General features: G+C 39.8%; 3 protein-coding genes across 3 annotated transcripts in view; all 3 read left to right on the top strand.

Moving 5' to 3' along the window:
* The first annotated feature begins 793 nt into the window (after positions 1–793).
* On the top strand, positions 794–5,612 carry LOC308412785 (phosphoglucomutase-1-like). The gene is made up of 11 exons (XM_080907354.1): positions 794–1,128; positions 1,954–2,116; positions 2,401–2,547; positions 2,767–2,892; positions 3,336–3,526; positions 3,666–3,820; positions 3,900–4,015; positions 4,128–4,263; positions 4,736–4,919; positions 5,079–5,207; positions 5,417–5,612. The coding sequence occupies exons 1-11, from the start codon at positions 871–873 to the stop codon at positions 5,504–5,506; spliced, it is 1,695 nt and encodes a 564-aa protein (XP_080763480.1). The 5' UTR covers positions 794–870; the 3' UTR covers positions 5,507–5,612.
* Positions 5,613–8,504: 2,892 nt separating this feature from the next.
* leprot (leptin receptor overlapping transcript) lies at positions 8,505–11,395 on the top strand. Its single transcript, XM_080907365.1, has 4 exons — positions 8,505–8,704; positions 9,031–9,106; positions 9,545–9,728; positions 9,860–11,395. Exons 1-4 carry the CDS (start codon positions 8,689–8,691, stop codon positions 9,974–9,976), a joined length of 393 nt encoding a protein of 130 aa, XP_080763491.1. The 5' UTR covers positions 8,505–8,688; the 3' UTR covers positions 9,977–11,395.
* Positions 11,396–14,242: 2,847 nt separating this feature from the next.
* LOC308412783 (3',5'-cyclic-AMP phosphodiesterase 4B-like) overlaps positions 14,243–21,847 on the top strand; it is a 46,170-nt gene continuing 38,565 nt past the window's right edge. Inside the window, exons 1-2 of the mRNA XM_080907352.1 lie at positions 14,243–14,363; positions 16,376–16,444. The gene's annotated coding sequence lies outside the window, so the exon portion shown is untranslated. The remainder of the gene's footprint in view (positions 14,364–16,375; positions 16,445–21,847) is intronic.

The raw sequence follows: 21,847 nt of genomic DNA, 5'->3' as shown, positions 1-21,847 counted from the left end.
CTGATGGTGGAATCGAACGCAGGACCTTCTTGCTGTGCGGCAACAGTGCTAACCACCGTGCCACCGTGCTGCCACCAAATGCCACCATAAATGTTTATTTATTTATTTATTTCACATGGCACACTGACTTTTGAACAAATATTTCAAAAGGCTGAACTTTTTTTCTACTGATTGGTCAGGAGGGCTCAGTAAACTCCAGAGGGCAGTCTTGTTCCATCGCGTGCAGATGACTTCACTGAGATTTGATTGCACCATGAAGTATGTCTAATGTGAAAACTGATACTTCCTTAAAAACTCACATGTGTGTTCCCGATTACACTCTGACTGCTTGTCCCACGGTTTGCTTCCACAAACAGCATTAAAAACGAGAAATATCCTCCCCTGAGATAGTGTGAGACATGACTTTGATGACAGAGGTCATACTTCTTTTATGCATAATGAGTCTAATCACAGCTGCAGGACTAAACAAATAGACAAACCATTCACACGACAACCACACCTAAACACACACACACACACACACACACACACACACACACACACACACACACACACACACACACACACACACACACACACTTCTTTGTGTTTTGCCATGCAGACTTGACAGTGATCTCCCTGCACATGTGTGAAGCAGCTTCTTCAGTTACTCTGCCTGCCTCTGCACACACATTAGTTTGGAAGGTTATTTTAGGCTGCACAAGCACCCTCTGCTTCCAGTGAAATAATAGGAGGAGTCAAACTCTTGCCTTTCCATTCTGCTCCTTCGTACCATTCCTCATGTCAGCTGACAGGGGATATCCCTCTAAATAACAAGTTCCCCTTCGCTGTCTGTGCTGCAGCATTAAGTTAGACCTTTATTTTGAAACAATGGACAACAGCCCTCTGCAGGTCTTGACTGTCCCTACAGCCCCCTACCCAGACCAGCGACCCAGCACCAACGGCCTGAGGAAAAAGGTCTATGTGTTCCAGTCCAGAAGGAACTACCTTCACAACTTCATCCAGAGTGTCTTCTCTTCCATTGACCTGCGCGATCGCCAGGGTTCAACCATGGTGGTGGGGGGAGACGGACGCTTCTTCAATCGAACGGCTACTCAGGTCATTGTGCAGATGGCAGCTGCCAATGGGGTCAGTGTCACCATGTGTAAGGGCTTGCTTACCTTGTTTGTGTGTGCATGCTGGCAGGTGAGTGTGCACATGAGCAGATAACTGCATGTGTGTCAGTGTCACCTGCCCCAGTAACTTATTATCTCTTTGTCAGCAATTGTACCTTCATGTCAACTGCAACCTGTGACTTTTGCTTTTACTGTCCAAACTATAATCAAAAAGTAGAAAAAAACAAAAAAACATAATTTTGATGTAATTATATTTTTTAAAAAATAATTGTAACTTTTAAATTAAATGATAAATTGCATATGGATATAAGATACTGACTAGATATTACACTAATCTCTGTTCAGTATCTAATATCCGATCTAATAATAAATATCGGAAATGTCACTTTGAAACACTTCCAAGTCCCAGAGTTCTCCGTGTCGAGGGAATGCTCTCCATCACTCCCTCTATGACCTTTTTTTCTCCTCCTCTAATAATAGGACCCTTCCCGCAAACATAATCTGAGCTACCTGGGGTCGGGGAGGTGGGGGTGGGGAGGGTATCCCCTTGTTTTAGTAGCATAACTGATCCTTTTCCTGGGAGATTAATGAAAGCAAGGCTTAAGTCTTATTGGCAGAGAAACATCCGCCACCATTACATTCAGTCACCATTTACTGATAGAACTTGCTCTTGGTGTGCCGCAAGTGCCGTTTGTGAAATAAAATATCCTATTTACTTCTGACAAGACCTGTGACAAACCTGATATTTACTGCTATTCCCACCCCTGCCTCACGCTGATATATCAAGATACGTAATTTTCTCACCCAAGTAAAAAACGCCTATGTGACTTTTCCCCAGGTGGGTCGTCTGATCATTGGACACCACGGGATAATGTCCACGCCAGCCGTCTCCTGTATGATCAGGAAATGCAAAGCCATCGGAGGCATCGTTCTCACTGCCAGCCACAACCCCGGTGGACCTGATGGAGACTTTGGCATTAAGTTTAATACTGCAAATGGAGGTATGGTAACTTGAGAGAAGAAAGCATGCAGTCGCAATGGCCAAGTGCAAAATAGTGATACAGGAGAAGTCAGGCATTTAATAAGGCCTCATTCGGATATGTGGCTCAGACACAGAGAAAATGTGATGCTTGTATTGGCACAAATCTGGAACAAAGTTCAAACACATCAAAACAACACACAATATTCAGTATCGCTATTCCTGTCAATAGAAGATTTTTCTACTGTTACAATACTGTAATTTTACACTGTCATCATAAAACCAGGCTTCTTCTGCCTCATCCAGGCCCAGCCAACGAAGCAGTCACAAACAAGATCTTTCAGATCAGCAGGACCATTGAGGAGTTTGCCACCTGCCCTGGACTACAAGTGGATCTGACAACTATGGGAAAACAGACCTTTGACCTGGAGAACAAGTTCAAGCCATTCACAGGTGAACTAGAGCATTAATGTTAGTCTCTCATTCATCATCGAAATTAATGAGCATGCGGGGGGAAAAGGGATATGAGGCTAGTTATATGACTGACCAGATATATTCTTTGCAGGTACAATTACACATATTGTCTTTTTTCTTTGTGAAAGGCGTATTGTAAGTGTATTTATGTATCTCTTTCCCTGATGATGGATAGAGTTTTGTTTCTGATTTGTGCAGTGGAAATCGTAGACTCTGTGGAGTCCTACGCTAACATGCTGAGGAACATCTTTGACTTTGCTGCTCTGAAGGAGCTTCTGTCTGGCAAGAACCACTTCAAGATAAGACTGGATGCCTTGCACGGAGGTCAGAGAAAATGCTCTCATAACTAACTCATTTATCGTATAATGTCATAGTTATATTTGTACGCAACTCCAGCAAGTTCTTTAACTCATTTTCTTATGAAGCATGATGCTATTCAAATCTATATGATTTCCATATTTCTCACATTCATGTCAGCAACGTAAAAGAGAAGCTTAACAATATTACAGAAAAATGGAGATAATAATGAGATAAATGTTTGAGGCTCTGTTCTATTCTGGGAGAGGTAACATTGGGTTGTCAGATCTGTGACTTTACTCTCATTAGATTACTAAATCTATTTTGAGCGTCCCCAAACACTGAAACAAAACGTCAGGGCTGAAGCACTGTGAGCCTCAGTTTTCTCCTTGTTGTTGTTTTAAAATACTTTGTGCAACACCAGATCTGCCTAGTTCATCTTTGTCCTCTCTCACCTGTCCGCTCTGCAGCGGTAGGACCCTACGTGAGGAGAATACTGTGTGTTGAGTTGGGTTGTCCTGCCAGTTCTGCCATTAACTGTGTCCCTAAGGAGGATTTTGGAGGTCAACACCCAGACCCTAACCCCATATACGCTACAGATCTGGTTGACAGCATGCGAGACGGACAGTATGATTTTGGTGCAGCATTTGATGCCGATGGGGTGGGCTTACCGAGTTATTATTTCTGCTTTTTACTTGTTTGTTTGGTTTTTTTCAAACATTACAAGAATATATGTAATATAAAAATGCAGCTTCAAAAGACATTTCCTTGGGCCTGAGAAACCTCTTTCTGCTTTCTAGGACCAGAACATGATCCTTGGTAAACATGGCTTCTTCGTCACCCCATCTGACTCCGTGGCTGTGATTGCTGACAACATTTTTTGCATCCCGTACTTTCAGCATGCAGGGGTGAGAGGTTTTGCTCGTACTATGCCCACAAGTGCGGCATTAGACAGGTAAACGTGTGGCCTGCTTTTCAAATATCACCATCAAAACAAACTGCCTTAGAATACTCTTTCATTGTATTTCCTTCAGAGTAGCCAAGGCAACGAAAATCGAGCTATATGAAACTCCCACTGCCTGGAAGTTCTTTGGGAACCTCATGGATGCAGGCATGCTGTCTTTGTGTGGAGAGGAAAGCTTTGGTACAGGTACTGCGTGTCCGTGCCAAGTAACTAAATCAAAGAAGACGAGGATTCTGATTCTGGGCTTTTGTTTTATGTTTTCTCAACACTGTCAACCTAATTCCACTTCACGCTTCAGGAGGAGACCATATTCGTGAGAAGGATGGGCTTTGGGCTGTGCTGGCATGGCTGTCTATCCTGGCCACCAGAAAGAAGAGTGTGGAAGATTTAGTTAAGGACCACTGGCTAAAATATGGAAGAAACTACTTCACCAGGTGAGATGTGGACACACTAAAAAAACACCGTATTATTACTGAGGTTATGTGATAAAGTTTTTTTATTTTATTTGTTTGCTTATTTGTTTGTTCTAAGAGGCTGAAATATAGTTAAGCAGAAATTGTGTCATTGATACAGATGAAGCTGTAACAGGTGGGTCGACGAGACATGTGAAGACACATGTAGAACATTACTGACACCTAGTGGAACATATGTGGCATTGCACTGTATGACAGAACATTTAACATGAGAATATTATTAGTAGTAATATTAGTATTAGTATTGTCTGTACTGACTCACTTTTGATTACAAAATATTCATTATCAACACAAATTAAGCCACATCACAAAACATATGTAAAATAAGGCATCAATAATCAATAATAAGTACCTGTTAGTTTATTATTTATTTATTTATGTAGCCTTTTTTTTCTCATTAGATTTTTGTTTCTACTCTTTACATTTTGCCCAGGTATGACTACGAGAATGTAGACATAGATGCAGCATGTGAAATGATGGAGGATTTGGAGATCACAATCACCGACAAGACCTTTGTGAGGCAAAGATTTGCTGTGGAAGACAAAATCTACCAGGTGGAGAAAGCAGACAGCTTTGAGTATGCAGACCCGGTAGACGGCACCATTTCCAGGAACCAGGTACATGAAAAACACTGTGGTGCATTTTTCTGTAATGATAGTCTTGCGGTATACACAGATGCATAATGTATGCGATTTGTCAGCATCAGAGCCTCTCAGCTGTGTTTGCAAACCCTAAAAAAATGTATCTCAGTCTGCGCTGGGCTGTCTTCACTGCAGGGGCTGCGGATAATCTTCTCTGATGGTTCTCGAATCATCTACAGACTCAGTGGGACCAGTTTTGATGGGGCAACAGTTCAAATCTATCTCGACAGCTACGAGAAAGAACACGTTTTTGGGGATGCACAGGTGGAGTATCTAAAAGTGAAAACTGCATTTTGACCAGAACAGGCAAAAAAGACAAACCTTTGAATCACTAAGCAGAAACTCTTTTTAAATGAAATGTAGCGCTGTGTGGTGAAAAGGAACAGTGTTACTGCTCTGTGGTTGTTTGGATGATTTTACATATGGCAGCAAGGTGCATGAGTCTCTAATTGTGCCATCCTTGTTTTGGACAGGTGATGCTGGCACCCCTTGCCACTATCGCTCTAAAGATTTCTCAGCTTCATCACAGGACCGGTCGAACTGGTCCGTCTGTCATTATATGATTCCTTATTAATTGACAAAATAACGCTCTTTTGTAAGTTTTTCCATCCTGTTTTTTTGTGTTTGTGTTTGTTTTTTATAAAGGAAGTCTCAAATCCAGTTGTAGCTACATATGATGCAAAAGTGTGCAGTTGAATGAAATTAAATGTGATATATTAAACAGCGTTTTTGTTTTTGGTTCGGTTGTGGCATGCTTTGGTGCTTTTTTATGGCAGATGATATTACATCTACTTTACTTTGTTTCAATTTTGCTTTTGTTAACTGTCATTTTCATTCTCACCAGTGAGGCCCTGGCTAAAATCTGCAAGATTACAGAAAGGTCAGCGTTTTTAGTAAAAAAAAATTGAACCTATTTGAGCATAATGTTTTCATAAAGTAGCACTTTCACTTCCTCAGTGAAACTCTTTAAAAAACAGCATCAGCACTGTCTCTTTTTAAAAAATCTTTTTCTTTTTGTACCAGTTATTACTGAAGACTACTTGACATGTGCAGTTGAGAAACTTAGAACATGACAGCAGCAGGTGCTGAGTTTAAAAAGAAGGAACGGGCTGTTTCCTGTCGTTAATCCTCTAAAACCGTCATTTGGATCATGCGTACCCCTTAATTTAGGGGAATAATAACCTGAAATTGAAGTTGAGTGCGTGGGTGGGTGCTTGAGAGTGAGTGACGGCTTTCCAGCTCGTTTGACTCTGTTGAGTCTGAAAATGACAAAAAGCAACAAGTCAGCATTTAAAGACTGCTCCCAAGAAAACATCTTCTAAAGATCTTTTAGTTTCACTGTGACAAGGGTCCTCTTTTTTTTCTTTTTTTCTTCTTTTACTTCACTATCTGTAAGTACAACTTATGCTGATACCTTTTTAGCACACCAACAAAGCAAAAACAACAAAGGAAACTTTTAAACTGCAAGAAAATATTTTTTCAAATAGCTTATCCATATCTGGTGAGTGCACCACATAATTTCCATCTGGACGGCAACAGCACAAGTCCACAAACATCTGCCCCAGCTCTGTGATCACTCATGCCCTTTGAAGTACTGTCCCTTTCTGTCTGGTTTCATCTCCATAATGCACTGAACCTGAAGGGGAACAACAACACAACAAGGGGAAGGCCAGCTGTGGTTCATCTCAGGCCCGTCGTGGTGTGAGTTTTGGTTCCACTAAAAATTTCAGTCTAAGATTGCACAAGTTTACATGCATAGTTACTCTGTGATCAGGATCTGTCCGTCAATAACACAATATTATATTACAGACTGCAAATGGAGGAGGAACTTAACTAAGGAGGACACAAAAGTCAGGTATTTATGAATGATAAACCTAATGTCAGTAAACAAAATCAAAACCTATTTACATGCATAGTATAAAGGTGCCTAAGAAGCACTAAAAGGTATTTTCATGCCTTTTGTAGATAAGTAAATCCATAACATGGATAAATATATTGGCTCCTCTGGTGTCTCCACACCAATGCTATTGTAATCTGCAAATCTAGTAATGCCCAACATTGTTGGATGTGAGCATGTATAGGGCCAGAGTACAGAACCTGTACCCGGATATATTATTTGTAAATATAGTGCCTTCATAGTTTCATATTGTTCTTGCAGATTTTAAAGTATGAATCTAATATATGCTGAACTGGACTCCATTGGGGTAACAGTACTGGGCAGCTTGATTGGCATGCCCCCAGAGAACACCAGAACTGACTGGTCTGCCACTGGTGCCCTGTTTGCTTCACAGATGATGTTACAAGCATCACAAGGTTTGTCCTGCCATCTCCAGACTCTTTCACACCTGTCACATGTGCTCAGCATGAACCTGCTCTCATTTGGGTGACAGTGATGGACCTGGCAGATCTGTTGTTCTCAGGCAAAGACCGGCTGCATGGTGCTGAGCTGTGAACACAGGTCCCACTAAAGGATGCTGGGGCCTCATACCGTGCTCATGGAGTCTGTTTTTGACAGTTTGGTCAGAAACATGCACATGAGTAGCCTGCTGCAGGTCATTTTATAAGGCTCTGGCAGTGCTCCTGCTGTTTTTCCTCACGCAAAGGAGCAGAAACCAGTCCTGCTGATGGGTTTATGCCATTATACGGGCCTATCCAACTCTCCTTGTGTCACAGCATGGCATCTTATCCACACGCTCTGTTGGGAGATGTAGCAAACCGACTTGCGAAACCACCTACAGACAGTGACAAGAAAACAGATTAAAAAGCAAAACTACAGAAAAATCAGTCAGAAGGGAAGAGGGCAGGGCTGCGGTCTTTGGCCACTACCTGCAAAACCAGACCCTTTTTGCTGGGATTGCTTTCTTATTGCCTCACTAGTGTACCTGCACAAACAAAGGGGAATGGACTCAGTGCTTTATAACGTTTTTAACTTTTTATTTCTTGTACTGTGATGATCACATGTTCCCTTTTTTTTCAAGCAGTGTATTATACTATATTATTGTGGATAAAGCTCCCCAGCTGTACAGAAGCTGCTGTTCCAGCTCCAGCTGTAAGATTATAGTGACATATGCCATAATAAATCAGTAGTTACGATCCAGCAATATATTTTATATAATTCTGAATAATGTTTAGCTAATTTATAATACTGAAACTTTAGTTCTATTACTTAAGTAGGGTCATGACTTTTACTCAAGTAATAGTAGTTGTTATTCAATAAGGAAAAACTACAAGAAAGTATCTCTTGGGTAAGATAAATAGTCATAAATAATAATAATAATAATAATAATGATAGACTTGATATACATTTAAAATGTAGGGAAAATTAAGGTAACAAACAATTAAAACACTTGAGTAACGAATAAGTAATGTAGTCTGTATTACTGCAGCAGCTTATATTGTAACACAACACGCAGACGTGTAAAGCCCCCTGGAAGCACGCGCTAAATCCTCTCGTGCTCGTCATTGAGAGACTACGTCACCAGCTAGGACTGTTTGGGTCAACCTTGGTGAATGGTGTGAGGTGAAACTTTTTGCCTGTCAAGATTACAGTATATCGGTAAAGAAGTTCAAGCCCCAGCTAGCCGCAGAGCTACTGTAGCTTTAAGGAGGTCACCTGATGCAAAGAAAGGAAAACCCGACCGAGGAAGCAGGAAGTTCCTGTACGACGACATCGAGCCCGAGCACGTAAACAGTGCACAAAGAGCAGAAATAAACACAAAGAGGGGGTTTTCAGACGTTGACCGCAATGGCAGGCATTAAAGGTATTTTTTAATTTTGGCTCTGCTGGGTCAGCCGAGAGTTGAGTGTTAAAGTTTTTGAAGTTAAAAGTTTGTAAGCTGAGTTTTCCATACTGGTCAAAACGTTTGCTGTATCATCTCGAAACTCGCGTCTCTGTCGCAGGTCATTAAGATCTGTTGCCAGATAAGTTATTAACCTGTTGATTTATGCATTAGAGTTGTTGCTATTATCTAGTGTATCCTAACTCTTAGCTATGCCACGAGTGCTCCACGCCTACCGTGTATTTGTTTTATATTTTGGCCAAAAACAACTCTGTGATTAATGTAGAGTTATTGATGTCTCGTTTTAGCACTGGTTGGTTTGTCCTTTAGTGGTGCTATTGGACTGACATTTCTTCTGCTGGGCTGTGCAATAGAAACGTATGGGTAAGTTCTCCTTGTAAACGTATCAGCAGCTATACGTGCTATTTTATGACACTGACTTACATTATTACAGAAATAACTGAGTTTTGGTTGTGCTCTGAACAACATCATTCGCTCTGCAGTTACATTGTGTGACTTTTGATTGGAGACAAAAGAAAAAGGCCAGATCAGTGCAGTCAAGGCCTGTATTTATAGTCCTTATAGTCCTCTTGTTGGTCAAACTCCAGGAATGCCAGTTTCTGATGTGACTGAAGTTACTACTTCAAAACTGGAAATCACCCTAAGAGCCCCAGAACATTTTTCTGTAACTGGTTTCACAGTTTTAGAACTCCTAATGACGAGTAAACTGAACTTCAGGTGTGCTAAGATGTTCCATTCTTTTGAAGACGAGTGTTTCATGCCCTTTGTAAATATTTTTGACAATTTCATCTGTTTTTGCAGGGTCTACTGGCCGATGTTTGTCCTGATTTTCTACGTATTAAGTCCCATCCCGACCTTCATATCCAGACGCCTCAGTGACGACTCTGAATCCAGCAATGCCTGCAGAGAGCTGGCCTATTTCTTAACAACTGGCATTGTGGTATCATCGTTTGGACTACCCATTGTTTTGGCCCGTACCAACACCGTGAGTTCTCTTTACTTATTTAGTTTCAGATCATACTAAATGAGCGTAAATTCATCTGTGCGTACAAGTAGTGCATGTGCAGTGAAAACAAAATTACAGTGGAAATCTAATGGGCCATTTCTGTCGTCCAGATCAAGTGGGGTGCCTGTGGATTGGTGATGACCGGAAACGCCGTCATCTTTCTCACCATCTTAGGCTTTTTTATCGTGTTTGGAGGCGGGGATGACTGGAGCTGGGAGCAGTGGTAAAGTGCCGTTGGAAAGTGGACACACAGATGGGTGGGCGGGTGGGTGGGTAGGTGGATCGTTGAACGAACAGACTGCAGACTGAGGGGCACATGTGTCCTGCACTCAATGGGGGATGAAGCTATAGTGTAGGCAGCAAAATGTCAAATGAAACCAGCGTGTTGTCATGCTGATTTTTATACTGGGGTGGGGATTAGGTTTGGAGATAACTGTGTGCCCTGTAATGTGCCTTACGTCTGGGACCAGGGAGAAATGAATGTCTGTACCCCTCTTATGTGCCATCAATATCCACATTAACACATATATGATTATTTTCTTCGTCTTGCCTTTGTTTCAGTTGCTGAATCACCCTGCTCACTGCAGCTATTATGCCTCAGTTAATCAATATCCTAAAGGGATCCTAAATAATAACTATTGTAATGTATACTGCAAAGCTTATACTGCATCATCTGCCTCATTGTTTAAGGGAGGAGTTATAGCTTGCTTATTATTATGAGCACTCTTTGCTAGTACAGAGCAAGTTATATGACTCTTAATCAGGTGAATATATATTTGTGTTAAGTATGTTGTTTTGCTTTTGTTTTTGTTTGTGTGTTTCATTCCTCAAGCATTTTATTTTTTGTGTTCTGGTGCAATTGTTTACATTTTCACCAAAGATAATTTCTAGACTGCAATTCTACTGGAGCATATTCACCACTAAACTATATTTAAAATAAATAAATAAACGTAACACAGTAACACGATCCTCAAAAGCCAGCCGAGGCGTCTGAAAAATGACTCTTTGTACGATCAGTCCAGAAAAAGTAGCCATTAAACTTTATTCTTCTGTACATTACAAAGCAATCCATAATCCTGACAAAATGTTATGGCATAATGAATTCATTTTTTGTTTTGTTTTTTTACTTGTTGAATGGTAAATACTGTACATGTTTGCTATTTTTGTCCTAGTAGGTGCCTTCTCTCGCATACTTCTTCACACACGCCTGCCTTAGACAATGTACCTTTCAAAGGGTCTGGTTGTAATTTGTTTTTCACCATCAGGGCCTGGTGAAATCTTTAACTTTAATTTAACATTTGCATCCTTGCATGTAATGTTCCCATAGTCAGTCAATAACTAATGATGAGCTTTGTTTGATCAGCATGTGTAACGAAACCTGTCACAGAAAGAAATGTTCGCAGAAAATTCCTGATTTCCTAAACATCTGCTACACAGTTGCTTTTCAGAGGGAAATGTTGTATTGTTTGTATGTAACTGACATGTTCAAGTCCATCAACGGGAAGAAAGTGTACGTTCTCTGTTGTGACTGCTATATTCACACTTTAAAGACACTAAGGAGTGCCTAAGAGTTCTGTAAGTTTTTTTATAAGCTCCTGATTGCACTTTTCTAACACTGATTAAAACTCTCTGTGTAGTGAAGCAAATGCACGGGCTCTGTCTGTTCACTGATCGTGATTTGATGAGAACTTGATTTGACTTCTGTACATCTCACCTCTTTGTCGCTCCTGATGGCTGATGCATCCAATCAGACACCTGCGCACTGTTTATACAGCAGAGCAGCAGTAGCGGTTGTAGCAAACCCCAGAAAGGGCCTCTCATGAGACAAGAAGTGGAAAAGAAGCTGTGTGGGTGAGTGTTTTGGAATCATTTCCTTCTGGTTGGATTTTGACACAGGTGTGAACAGCTGCTAAATTTGTAATTATCTGTTTATTTATTTATGTTTGCTACTTCATAGTTTGCGTACAAGCTTATAATCCTCACTGAAAAACATATTTCTACTTTCCCTTTCCGCAATTTACAAACACACAAGCATTAGTAATGAATGCAGACTGGCAACAATGCCAGTTGTGAACAAACCGCATAACAAAGGAGTGATAAAACCCAACATTACCTATTCAGGGTTAAATTGCATGTGACAGAAATCCACCACGCAGCTGCACACCACCTGAGTGGTTTAATTCCATTCTCTGTTCATGTGTGTCAGGATGCGCCGAAGCCGCCTCACCAGTCTGAAATGAGTGCATTTCCTCCACAAAACAAAAGAACCCGCACTCTGCATATGAATTGTTATTGTTTATATGTAAAGCATGCTGCCTGCCTCCACTAATTGCCTTTTATATGAGAGTGGGCACAACATGTATAGTTTATAGTCTAACATCTCTACAAACAGGTTTAGCAGCTGTATCATTGCTGCTGCGTAAAAGTCTCTTCTGAAACGCAATAGCAAAGTTGTGTATGTGCAATGCATAATGTCTTCACTGCATGTTTATGCAAACTTTAAGAACTTGAACACTAGATACTGATTATAGTAAATGTAAATCTGGTTTTGGAAGGCATTAACATGATGAATTCAGCCACCTGAAAGTGAGGCATTGAGAAGAAAAGAAAGATGAAAGGAAAGATGAAGACGAAAAAGATGCCCAGGGACACCCATTCATCTCTCTTTCAGGACAGCTGTTGCCTGGCAACAACCAAGGCATCAAAATCATTCTAAAACACTCCCGAGAATGCCCTTGAACACAACACAATGCAACAGAGTTTTGAGTAACATAACAGCGCAACACACTGTGCAACACGCATACAGTGTTTGTTAATGTGTGATGCTGCAATAAACACTACATGACACTGCCGCTGTGGTGGGTGGCAGTGTCAAAGGCAACACACTGTACAGCTCAGTGCAGACACACAGTCAGCGCAACAGAACCCAGTTAAACGATGCAAGACCAAAAAGAAATGAGTAAAGCATAATGCACTGCACCAAGAGGTAACACAATGTTAACAACAGTGCAGTAACACTGCTGAAGGTAATTCTAACTAGAACAGGCAGATATATATTTAAATACCTACTTTTTCCTGTAGAATAGTGGTTGCCAAAATAAAATAAAAAGATTCCCACAAAACAAGAATATTTTTTTCATTACCGTCCTCCATATGGTCTATGGTCCAATGAAACTGATGAGACTGTATTTATATAATAGTTTTAGGATAAGAATTGCCCCAAATCGCACCCAATACTGGAATTGTTGGTAAGATCTTAATCAGTTTACAATCATGAGGTTGCCCTTGGAAAACTTTGTTCCTTTTCACAGGTCTGTAACCCGTCTGTAGGCTACATAGACTGAATATAAAAGATGCACATTAGCATTAGCATGTTATGTAGTTAGCATTTTGGCCACCTCCGTATTTATTTTATGTTGTTTGTTTTATGTTGTCACCAGTGCTAAATGATCAGCTATATAGCAGTCTTGGTTAGCATTCATAAACTGTATGAGATTTTCATTCACAAAAAAACTGGAGCACAAACAGATGAATCCACTGAAAATGCTTTAAATGCGAGCAACAGCACAAACACAGTGAAGAGATCTAGCTGAGTGACTCAAAATAGCAAAGCGAGGTCTAGCAGACAGTTGCTGGCTAGCACTGCCTGTGTGAACACAGTCAAAATGTTCACACCCTTAACTTGAAACCAAACTCCAAACAAATGAGTTATAAAAAAAAAACAAAAAACTGTCTCCCTCCCCTCACCCCAAACCAGTCCCAGCAGATAGCTGTCCCTCTCATAGCCTGGTTTCTTCCTGCTAAAAGGGAGTTTTTCCTTTCCACTGTCCCAAGTGCTTGCTCATAGGGGGTTAGTTTGAATGTTAGCGCCTTGAGGCCATTGTTGTGATTTGGTGTTATAAAAATAAAATTAGAATGGAAACTTCCATCATTTCTATCTAATCTGCTGAAGTTGGGCATTTAACCTCGGAATCTACGAGGACTGATTCACTTTCAGAGCAAGTCTCAAGATTGAATTGGTGAACTTTCAGTTCTTTGCTCTTCTGCACTGGCTTGTTTTATCTATGTAGCAGCTTTTCAACTTGAGTCAGTTCCAGCTGGCATGGGCAAGAATAATAGATTATAGACAGGTCCATCACATCACTGCATGTAGATAATTATTTTGTATGTGAAACATATAATTAACCTTTTTGATAAAAATAAAATAAATATAAATAGTGTGGATAACTTTCAGTTTAGCTCAGTATCCCTGACCGCTATTTAACAGAAACGATCCGCATATGAGGAAGTTAATGAAAGCCAGAGGGACTTGTAGAGCCATTAAATAGTAATCCATATCTTGCGCTGGCAGGAAATCAAATGGACGATGCCGAACAGGCAGCAATAGTGAGGAGCCACAGAGGGCGTGAGCGCTGTAAAGCCATTGGTAAGCGGAAGGATTTGCGTCGTGGATGTTAAAGCCAATCGATGCGCTCGCGAGGTCGTGAAAGGGATCGAGCGCGAATGGCACAAATGGAACCTAATAAAAGGGGGCGCGTGCTCGGAGCGCAGCAGTGCGTACAGTGTGTTGCAGTAGACACGAGCGCGTCGGAAAACGGATAAAGCCTATTACTGGTAAGAGACCACGTTTAACCGTTTTCTTATAGACAAAATGTCGTTTTCTTTAGCTTCCAGGAAAATAAATAAAGAAAAAAACTTACCGAGCTTATCATTTGTACACTCAGAGCTTTATGTTGTTTTTCCTCTGTAGCACACAACAATAGCCCACGCGACATTTTTGAAGTTTTGATAAATGTGTGCAGCATCCCTTTAAAATATGTACAGGAAAGGATAATGGAATTAGTTATTTCAGATATTTACGAAAAAAGGAGTTTCAGGACGTTCAGATGACAGGTTTCCGTAATTTGAGCTGTACCGAGGCTATTCTGGGTGGAACACGATCGACACTCGGATGTCTTGAGTTGCACTGAAAGGTCTTTTGATTTAGTCATATCACGCAGTTTTCGTGTCTCTGCGCAGACTGCTCCTTATCTCTCCGGTGACTTTTCTTTGTGGGCATCTCCCTTCCTGTTGACAGTCGACTTGTTCAATTTTTTTAGTGTGTGTGTGCGTTACACTAAAAACATTCTTAGATTCTCAGGTTAGACGCACTTTACTGAGTCTAACCTAAGAAATCAAAGTTAGTGATTTCTCTCCTAAACAAGCGAGTTTGATTTATGTCTGAGTTTGTGACAATTGTGTGGGTGGCGAGAAAGGGAGTATTTGTGAACTGTAGATGGTGTGATAGAAAACTTGGATAGACCCACATTAACAAAACCTGTCAACCCATTAAGCAGTGAAGTCAGGGTTGGATGAGGTCAGTCAATTATGGATAGCACTAGTTAGGCTCATTATTTTAACTTGCTCGAAAAATGACGACAATATTCTAGTAATTGATGTGTCTAGCTTTAATGAATATAGGTCCACAGTGGTGACACATTTACTGGGAATGGCTCCAACACTTTCAAGTTCATCATCTCCCTTTGAGTTTTTATTGGTGCTGAACTTTGTGAACTTTAATTAAAGCCATCACTGTTTGTCATCTTATGAAAGGTCTTTTACCATCTTTCACAGCGCTAAGTGGGGCACAACAATAGCCATTGATTGGTACATGAATATCCAATAAAACTAAGGCACAACACACAGATGCTAAAATGTTAGCAGGCTGGTGATGTCATTGGTCCTTTCCAAATACACTGTTTGCTGTGAATGGTACTGTTAGCGTGGATAATATAAGTCATTTGCACCATTTATTAATTTCACAATTGTTAACATTGAGACCGACTTTTGAGAGTTTCTGTTTCTTTTTTGTGGGAGCCTTTTGTTTTGTGCAGGAGTGAATCTAGATACTTGACTTCGTGGATCTGTAACAGTATATTTTTCAATGTATGCCTTTTTTTATTCCAAAGTTTGAACATTAAAAAACCATAGGTTTCATTTTTTCCTCTTCTTAATAATCACTTTTCAGAGCTTTGTGTTGGTTCTGCATCCGACACGAGCTCCCACCCCACACCCCACAGTTGTGACATTTCGCTGGAATGTCACATATTGACGCATGTTACATTTCTGAAACTTAGTTGCATTTCCCTTTAAGCCCAGCTCAAAGCATTTATGATGTCCGTTGGGGGTCGTGGGGTATGAATTCAGTTGGCCTCTTTGTGATTTTATTCTCAGACAGGGCTGAAAAAGAGGACACATACATACAGCTTTTTGTTAGGCGGGCTTTCAGACAGACAGATTAGTGGTTGCTTGGTTGGTGGTACTAATGATGATGTTGTTACTGTCCTGCCTTTCTTGTCGCTGAACTGTGATGTTTGGCTTCCAGCCGGTGTTTGTCATGTTTGGGTGGAAACTCCAGCTGACTGGAAATACAGAAATCCCTGCATGCATGATTGAATGCACAAGCACAGAATATGGTATATGGTTCCCCTAAGAGATATATCATGGACCATTGGTGCTGGTCTACAATCAATTGTATAGTTTCAACTGACCAAAATACTGTGATCAGTCAGCATTTTTCCTTCTCAAAGATTTCACAGTGAAATGTGATCAGTCCAGTTATAATCCATACATTGTTTCTCCTTCAGGTCGAAAATTTGCTGATGTGAATTCCTGCTCGCCCGTTCACCACGGTCTCAAGGAGAACAGCTCCTTCTGTAAGTACACCTTTACAGTCACTGAGAGGAAATATTGTGGCCAGAATCCACTTTATAGGTATTATAGAGTATTATATATTTTTCTATTAGTTTCCATGCAGAGGAATTCTGCTTGCAGTATGTTGCTTGTTGAAATTGCTCGGTATAATTTTATATCAAGTCCATAATTCAGTGCGATGGGGTTATGGGCATTTGTACTACGTGACATTTTCAGAATTCATATGCGGTAGGTATTAATATGATGTGTGAAATTGTTTTTCAAGAAAAAATACATAACTAATCCTCCCCTCAGATTTCCCACTTTTCTTAAATGATTTCTTAAAGTGCCTTAAATTGTGGTTTTAAAATGTTGGTCTGACAAATTGAGCAATTTGAAGGCATTTGCTTATCAGTATAAGGTTTTAAATTCCATATTTTCAATAATTTTTTAAATCAATTTTGTTTTTGTTTACTCAAATATAATATATATATTTTGTTTATGAAATGGTCCAAAATATATAAAAGAAAAATCAGACATCTGTCATGTAAGGTAACACAGGCTCAGTGAATTTAAAGTATGTGGACATAGTTGTGTATAGATTCCTGTTAAAGGCCAGATCTGAAGCAAGAAACCCTGAATATACTAACAACAACAAACGAAGGAAATATTGGCTAGTTAGTTCTCGTTGCAGAACAGATATTGGTATAGGTGCTGGTGGAAAAGAGAAAATGGTTCCCCAAGATAACGTGAAACTTTTTGTAAAGAATTTGTGCACTTCAATTTAAGGAGTATGTCCCAAGAGGGCATATCAAAGCTTCACAATGATTCATTTCTGGATTTGTGGTTATGTTTACATGGATGTTGCCAGTGATGATGCTCACCAAAGGCCGTATCAGTGAACCATCTCCACCCCCACCTCCGAATCCTGCACACCATGCCAAGCCTTCTGTTACCGCCTTACTCCCCAAGTCAGCTGTTATTTTTCACTCTAAAAGCTTTAGCCTGTGTAGTTGGTACACCAAGTTTCCTCTTGTAAATGGATACTTGATGAAGAGCTGACACCGACAGTACTTCAGTAACAATACCTGAGTGCATGTTATTAAAGCGACTTGAATATGATGGGGTAATCAGCGTGAGTGTTTTTTCAAAGCTGGCACTCTCTCTAATTATTGCTGGTTTTGTCAGAAACTCTTAGGAGTGACTCATCCAGAGTCACTGCTGCCATGTGTCCAGAGTCCAATCCCCATCAATTATGTGTAATTTTGTTCTTTTTGTCTGAATCCACAACATCTAAGGCTCATGATGAAATAAACATTTTTTGTCATTTCTTTCATCCAAATATAAAAAAAGTATTTTTAATGAATGCTGAATATGAATAAATGAGTCATTTGTGCTAGTCTGCTAGTTACACATGATAAGTACACGAGGGTGATTGTAGGTATCTTATTTAAGGTAGGTATTTTTGCATGAAATATTTATTTATTTGTATTTATGTTTTTAAACCAATCAAGTCAGTCTGTAAGACAACAAAGCTGGAAATCGGTCTGCCTCCCCCATTACTGTTATTCACAGTACCAATATAACAAGCACATGCTGTGAGAGAAGAACAATCTACAAGTACCAACAGGCTCAGAGAGTCTGGCCTACCCATTCTCTCTCTCTGTGTCTCTGGCTTTCTGTGTCTGTACAGTAGGGCAGTGGGTTCCCTGTGGCCTCCACAGTGACGTCATATTTCAGCTGCCACAAATTGGTGTGTTGTTTCTCTCCCTCCTCAACAAACTCCTCTCAGTCCTCGCTCGTCTGAAAAGCTCATTTCTGCTTGAATCTGCTTTTGCACTGAATGCAAATGTGACTTAGTTTAGAGCTCTCAACTGCAAGCAGTCTAAAATGAGAAATGCTCATTAACATTAGGAAATTCAGTTGTTGATTGAAGCTTAAAAACAATGTAAAACTATTACTCTTTGAGAGGTTTCTTCCTTCATAACGTATTTGATAAATGTTTATAACACTTGTAGTTGTGTTCATTCAGTTGTGTTTCATTCTTAATCAATTGTTTATTGAAGGCACACCAAAACAGATTTCTAGTTTTATTATGCTGTTGCCAAATATAGGTCCTTGTAAAATATGGCAAAAAAGAAAGAGAAAGGAGTGTTATGCCTAGTTAATTTTCTGCTATTAAAGTTAAGTATGGCAGTGCCCCCCTTAGCCCCTCCTTGGTGGCACCCCTGGTAGAGACAAGCAGCATTTTGCTTGAAAGCTTGCTTAAAAAGTGAGTTATCTAAATAGTACTGTAGTTACAGATAATAGTTACAGATTACTTTCAGCTAATCAGTTCCTTGGTCTAAACATTTTAAGCCTGTGTAGAAAATTGCCTCTGACATATTTCTGATCTGTAACAATGTATCTTTCTATGAAATGGTTATTCATATTTGTGGACATAATTATTTCAGTGTGCTCTAACTTTGTAAATATAAGTACACCTGCATGAAGTGCAACAACTGCTTTGTGTGTAGAACAAGCCTACACACACAGTGTGGGACGGATGGATAAAAATAGAAAAATAAGACTGCCTAAAACTTGCTGCAACCGTCTAACAAGTATTTTTCTTGACATGCAGTTCTTAACCTTGTACATTCAGAGGAAATTAACAGATCAACTCTGTGCTGAAGGAGCCTGGCAAATATTGATTGGTATCATATTCAGCGCTGTAGGAATTACATTAATATGGATCTTTCTAAAATGGTGCCTGGAGTGCTTTTGTGAAAGCAGAGGTTCTTCAATCATATATAACATTCTGTGATTGTCTTTTTAATGAAGCCAGGAAGCCTATAAATAGTGTCTATACATTTACTCCAGTTGGCAAGTAGATATTCCAGAAGTTCTGGGAAAAAAGCAAGTACTTGTCACTAGCTTAGATAGTTTTCACTGAAATTCCATTTGTAATGCATATGTGTCTCTCCTCTTGGGAACGGGTCTAACTTTGGCTTGTCATTTTTCTCAAGCTGTTACATCTACAAAACAGCTTTTTTTTTAGCATTATGCCCAACAACATGTACTATTTTTCAGGCTTGTGCAAATATAAATAAGTAAGTAAGTAACCTTAAAACTGTGCAAATTAAAGAAATGACTCTGGAGATATTGTTCTCCAGGAGGCCTGATTATTTATTTTTCTTGTCGTCTGTTTGCTCTTTGAAGGTTGTAAATAGTGATTGCCGTAAACCTTCAGCTACATATCTGCCACATTAGACTCAACAGATAAAGTGTGCAAATGTTTTTGAAATGCAGTGTGCGATCATTGAGCTGTTTCATTTGAATCACCCTACAATAACATATTGATGTCTTTTGGCTTAAATGAAACTGCGGGTGGCTCTGACTTAGTCTTCATTTGGATGAGTTTCAGTTCCCTTTTTTGCATGTTTATCCTATGATTTGAAATGACAGGAGGAAAAAAACATTGTGTCTTTGTTATCTTCCTGACGCAGTAAAACAAGAGCACTCAGCCTCTTGCATTTGGTCATATAGATGAGATACAATCTGTGAACAGCCTGCATGTTTAAATTGCTGTTCTTTAGGACTGAATAAAGTGCATTCAGTGGGATTTAGATGGAATAAACGTGGGTGGGCATAACAGTCAAATGGAACCTAATGTCGACAGCTGTCTTGTCCTGTGACCAGTGCTAGCTTCTCCATTTGGCATTCACACATTAATTTAATTCAACACAGAATAGTTCAATGCTAGGTCAATGAAGTCAGTTTGCCAAACAAATACATGTCATCTAAGCAAATCTTTGTGTGTTAGTAAATGATAAATGTAAAGTTATTCCTTCAGGGTTGTGACACATGGATGGCTTCAAAAGCCCCCCTTGTTGGACTTCAGAGTAACTGAATGTAATATTAACACAGTTCCACGCATGCTTTCTTTACCCCTTTTTGTTTTACCACCACAAAAGGTATCTTTGTGTGGGTGACCAGCTATTTTCAATTAATGACTCACCCTTCACAGCTCTCCATTGTTCATGGGTGCTGTGTGACATAGATTAACTCGTCAGATGGCTGAATTTTGTCACTTCTCGTTTTCGGCCATGCAGACCTCTGATTGCAGACGCTAGTTTTTGTTAATATTGTGAACTTCCCATTTACTGTGCATGCTCTTACAGCTTTAAGGCATTTCCCTGCTTCCCCAATTCAATGCTTTTGTTTTATTTGATGTTCACATGGACTGTGACAGGAAACCATAGACCCCACACAAAATATAGTATCGCTAACTACAATTTTAATAATCTAATTGGTGCACTTTATCATGTATCTCAAAATCATGTATCATCACACCTTGTAGGGAATGTAAATTATGTTTTGTGCTCTTCAAGTCCATGCCAAATTCTTACAATCCCTATCTTGAGTGCTGCCTCATGACCATGCATTCTGGTACCCGCTTCACATCAACAATCAATTATTTGTAGAGGCAGAGACCAACCCCTGGGGGTGATCTTTTGCTGAGGCTGTGAGAATGGGAGGTCAGGGGAAGCTTTTTTTCTCTCTCTCTAGTAAGTGGAGGCTGTGTAATCTACTGTCTTAAGTCCACTGATGTTTTGATTGAGAGTTCTTTCATGCTCAAATGCTCAAGCCTCAAAGGGCTTTCCCTTCCTTAGATGCATTGACAGAGCCCTGAAATTCTTATTAAGGCAAATGGCAAGGAGCAAGACTTGAAAGTAAGATTGTGACAAACATTTTTTTTAACAGTAGTACATCTATATAATGGCTCCTTGTTGACAGTGAGCCTCAGTTGTCAATCTACTGATCTCCTTAAAATATCGTCTGAAATATAATGAACCAAAACGGAAACTAAACCAAACTTTGACAAAACACCATAATAAAAAGCAAATTATAACTTTGCTGTTTTACCTCAGTAAAAGTTGGAACAGTTGGAAATGGCACAGCTTTCAAATTGTAGCCTCAGTGGCATAGCAACAAATAATTAAACAGTGTATGCTACCTAAATTCACAATAAGTGGTCTCATAGAGACTGCGAACTCCCATGACTCCTTGTTTAAAAAATGTATTACATCTATACACTTACACTAAATTGGGACTTTTGGGCATATTGTACACTGAGCACATGCTTCTCAGCATCTCTGATGAAGCAAGGACACAGTCATCTTTTCCTTTGATTAATTGTGCTAATAGTGTTAAAGCTTTAAAACTATTGTAGGATTACGTCTATCAGTGCTGGGCTTATATTGCATGATTCTGCATAGCCCTTCACCATCTGTCTGCAGTCCTTTTTCACTACAATAGTCCTTGTAGGTCAGGCTGATAATCTGTAACATGACCTTTATGCGAGGGCATGGGAATATATACCTTTAAGAATACTCTTACAGTGTTTTCTTCCTGGTGTAGGTGTCGCTTTTGAAGTAAATAATTGG

Source organism: Rhamphochromis sp. 'chilingali' (genome assembly GCF_963969265.1).
Source record: "Rhamphochromis sp. 'chilingali' genome assembly, chromosome: 16".
In the NCBI taxonomy this organism is placed as follows: domain Eukaryota; kingdom Metazoa; phylum Chordata; class Actinopteri; order Cichliformes; family Cichlidae; genus Rhamphochromis; species Rhamphochromis sp. 'chilingali'.
The sequence above is the reverse complement of the archived record's forward strand: the minus strand, read 5'-3'. Positions and strand labels throughout refer to the sequence as shown.